This window comes from Glossina fuscipes, unplaced genomic scaffold (genome assembly GCF_014805625.2).
Source record: "Glossina fuscipes isolate IAEA_lab_2018 unplaced genomic scaffold, Yale_Gfus_2 61, whole genome shotgun sequence".
NCBI classification, from domain to species: Eukaryota; Metazoa; Arthropoda; class Insecta; order Diptera; family Glossinidae; genus Glossina; species Glossina fuscipes.
The window spans coordinates 44639-48786 of record NW_023998433.1 but is presented as its reverse complement, the minus strand read 5'-3'; the positions used below and the strand labels follow the sequence as shown (position 1 = coordinate 48786).

At 34.2% G+C, this 4148-nt stretch overlaps 2 protein-coding genes across 3 annotated transcripts; both read left to right on the top strand.

Annotated features, from left to right (window-relative positions):
- The first annotated feature begins 595 nt into the window (after positions 1-595).
- Positions 596-1627, top strand: LOC119637841 (39S ribosomal protein L17, mitochondrial). 2 transcript variants are annotated; one of them, XM_038034203.1, is made up of 3 exons: positions 596-874; positions 941-1346; positions 1442-1627. In XM_038034203.1, the coding sequence occupies exons 1-2, from the start codon at positions 677-679 to the stop codon at positions 1343-1345; spliced, it is 603 nt and encodes a 200-aa protein (XP_037890131.1). In that variant the 5' UTR covers positions 596-676; the 3' UTR covers position 1346; positions 1442-1627. The 2 variants fall into 2 exon arrangements, with proteins under 2 accessions (XP_037890131.1, XP_037890132.1); XM_038034204.1 differs by lacking the exon at positions 1442-1627 and having other exon boundaries at positions 941-1418.
- Positions 1440-2844, top strand: LOC119637840 (ZZ-type zinc finger-containing protein 3). The gene is made up of 3 exons (XM_038034202.1): positions 1440-1514; positions 1621-1893; positions 1959-2844. The coding sequence occupies exons 2-3, from the start codon at positions 1630-1632 to the stop codon at positions 2757-2759; spliced, it is 1065 nt and encodes a 354-aa protein (XP_037890130.1). The 5' UTR covers positions 1440-1514; positions 1621-1629; the 3' UTR covers positions 2760-2844.
- Positions 2845-4148: the final 1304 nt, after the last annotated feature.

Sequence of the window (4148 nt, the reverse complement as noted above, 5' to 3'; positions counted from 1 at the left end):
ACAAAGTCCTCGCTAAATTCCCTGTTGAAAGGCAAAGCATAGAGTCGCTTATAATAAATAAATGGTTAAAAGCCCAACTTAACAACTTAAATGGCAACGCCAATCAGCTACGTTAAATGCCCAACTTTACCGACAAAAAGGGTTCAATTCTGTGAAATAACAGACCAAAAAAGCACAAGCCTTCGGCAAAACATAGATTTTTAAATGCAAAGCAATATTGATAAATTGTCAAAATTGGATCACTAGTCTTTCTTTAAAAATCGTTTTTCGCCGATTCTAGTTCCTTACGCTACAACGTTTTTAATTAAACGTAACATTATAAACAAATAACATAAGGGTATAAATTAAACAATCGTTTCAATGGCATCAAAAACAATGATTCACAGTATATATTAAAGTTCCTTGATACATTCTACATTAAATATTTTGTATAATAATAATAATAAACTAGAAAGAATATAATTTTACCGTTTTACATATATCTTTTAATGGTTACTTTTCATATATTTAAAATATACGCAACCGGTTACTATTGATTCACACCAATTACCTAATTAGTTTTCCCAAAACTAACACACATGGATTATTATTTTATGTTTACGTAAATTTCTTGCTGCCGGTTGTAGGAAAATTTGTGTTAGAATTTAGAAAAATATATTAAGAAAAAAAAAGAGGTATGAATCAAGCAGATGTAAGCAAATTAATGTCGCAATTGCGAATTTCAATACAAGCAAAGAAGCGTAATTTAAAAAATCCGAAAGGACCAGAAGGCAGATTGCTGAAGCTACGCAAAACGGTCACAGCTCTTCTTAAACATGAACGTATAGAATTGTACTATAATCGAGCAGATGAAGCTCGAGGATACGCTGAATTGGTAAATATAGAAATATTTTGAGGCATCTTGTATGTGCGGTCACACTCAATATGTTTATTGTTGCAGTTAATTTCTAATGCTATCCGTTATGGGGATCGTCACATAGCTACCATGGAATTAGCAGATTTTTGGTTGTTAGAAAAGCAATTAGTCCATAAGTTATTTAAAGTGTTGGTGCCGCGTTTTGAGAATATGAGTGTATCCTATACCCGCATGTATAAAGCACCAAGAGATTACCCGGGAATGTACTACAAGAAATCTGTACTGGAATTGAGAGGCAATCCTTACCCGTCATTAATACCGGATTACTCTCACAACCGTACTTTTTTACATAATATACTCTTGGACGAAGCCCGTAAGGATTATAAACGTGAAAAATTCGCCGAAATAGCCAATAAACTTAAAGCGCAAAGTGCCGACGATACAAGTAAAGGGTCAGAAACTAAATCTCAGACACAAGAGACTACATAAGGTTTATATAAAATAATAAATTAAATCATTAATCATTTTTTAACTAATAAAGATCGCTAAAAGTAATTTGCTTAATTTGTTTTTTTGTTTTTTAAGTCATATGGAATATTATTCATTACTGGCAATGCCTTAGATATCAGCTGCCTGTGCTTTAAAAATATTTGTTAAGGTAATGAAAGTAATAATGATAACTGGTGGAAAATCTTCGTAGCCTTTGTTTATTCCTTTGGTAATTTCATTCACTTAAAATAAATAAAAAAGTTTTCTTTTAATAGTTTTGCGAAATGAACGTAGAGGACGATTCGGAAAGTATGGGTGAAAATGTATTTTACTTCGAGAGTGACCATCTGGCTTTAAGAGGGAATCGCGATTATACAAATATGCTACGCACCATATCAATGCTAGAGGCTCAAAAAGTTCGAGTACATCAGCAAATCGAAGAACTCGGTCTGACCAAAGCGCGGTACCTGGACGACCCGGAATTATTTTTGAACAAACTAAAAAGAGGAGAAGAAATTATAGCGCCAAATTATATGACTATAGTCAAGGTAAGTTCTTAATATTTGTGTGGTAAAATTTCTAAGTTCATTTTAATTATTGATCGCTGCATAAGTTACCTGAAATTGGTAATTATAAAAATTCTGCATCCCAAGAAGTAAAGACAAATCCAGAACCTAATGCAGAATCAGATAATGTAAAAAGTGTGCCATATATGATTAACGAGACAGTTAAACCAGAAACTCGTTTATGGACAGTAGAGGAGCAGAAACGCTTAGAAGAATTGCTTATAAAATATCCCGAAGAACGCATTGAAATGCACCGCTTTAACAAAATCGCCAAGGAATTGGGTAACCGCACTGCTTTGCAGGTTTGTAGCCGCGTACAAAAATATTTTCAAAAACTTTGCAGTGCTGGTATGCCCGTACCTGGACGTATACCCAAAAATCGTAGATGCATTCAAACAAAAGTAAAGCAGCACTACAGGCCATCAACATTCTTCCCCTCGCATAATGTGCCGGTGCATATCCCAGAAGATGATCATGCTTTCGACGATTTAATGAATTCTAATGCAAATAAGCCATCAGAACTAAAATTTAAACCCAGAGCGGGATTATCTGATGTTTTCGATAATGATGTTAAAAGCGAGTTGGTCACAGAGGAACAGCAACAACAAATTCTAAGTATGCTGAATGTGATTAAGCAAGAAAAGCAAACAACGAACGAAGGTTATAATCCTGATCCTTTGGCGTCAAAATGTGAATCATGCAGACTGGCTTCAGTTTCCCGTATTCGCTGGCACTGTAACACGTGCTATTGCTACCTAAACGTTTGCTCGGATTGCTTAATTTGCCAGTTAATTGAGCAGAAATTCGAACATTTATTACATGATGTTGTAACTGCGAGTGAACCTTGATAAATAAACTTGTAGCGTACGCTTTTACCATAATTAATTTTGATATTAAAGATAATAAAATGTACAAATTATGCAAGAATTTTAATTGCCAATTTTTGAATCATTGCTTTAATTCTCTCCAGCATTCTCGCAACGCCTTTATTTTTTAATGTTACAAATTATTATAATTCAAATTATACAAAGTCGTTAACTCAACAATGACGAAAGGTATAGGATTAATACCTTTCTCGCACAGTAATATTTGAAGACGTAAGAAATTCTACAATATATATATATACATCCTAGATCAACTTTGCTGGAATTCTTAATTACAAAAATTTGTATTGGAAGTTATGAACTTGGGACATTTTTTTAGACCTATTCCACAGGCTACGTACGACAATAAGCACGAAGTCTTCCCAATAGTTAAAACACAAAAGCTATAAAAATTTTAGGGTAATTATCCACTTTTAAAAACTTTTCTACTTACTAGAGAAAACAATACGAAATTTAGTGTTCGAACTTGCCTTCAATCAGAGTAAGTTCAGTTTTCTAATTTTCTTAAAACTCTTTGGTTGTTTATTGTTTACGGATGCTTGCTAATGCAACGCTATACAATCACCTATGTAGTACATTGTCGTTTGAATTAGTCTTCAAAACATTTTCTCCATTACGAGGAGGTTTAGTGTTTATTCGAACTTGCCGAGCCGTAGGCAACTGCGACCCTTGCCTCTATTTGCATTGAAGGCCTGCACATCGCTGGTAACTTTACCAAACATGCATTTTGATTGAATAATTATGTCGCAAAAAATGCAATAATGCAATGTGAATTCATTTGTTTTCTATTTTCAAAATTTATGTAATAGTAAAAAGTAATTTATTTAATTTTTTTGTGAGAAAAAAAATTATTGTCGCTCTTGAGGTTACGGGCATTAAAGTAGGAAGTCTGTGCTTTTTATACATTCAAGAAATTTTAGTTATTTGGTATTCTTGGAAGGCTATCCTTTTGAGCACATTAGCGCGAGAGCACATTAGCGCGTTATCTCAGTGCAGCATAATGAATGACATACTGGATGATTGTGACCCCATAAAAATAACTGAATGGGATCCGGCAATAAGCTAAACTTTAACGCAACTAAAATACAATGTTGTCTCCTAACGCATAGGAATAATCCCTTGCATTTGGTGCTGTTAATGCAGAAGAATCTGCAACTTGATGTTTTAAATGAAAGAATGAAAACCGGCGTTGGTTGGACAGGACATGTATTCAAAGTATCGAAAGACGCAGTTGACAGCCTTGGTTCTTTAAAGCGAGGCAAAAAGTACTTTATTGCAGTCGATATCAGTGCAATTTCCACCGCCTGTATTCGGCCAAAACTAGAGTACAAATCGCATGTGTGCGTGGGAGCC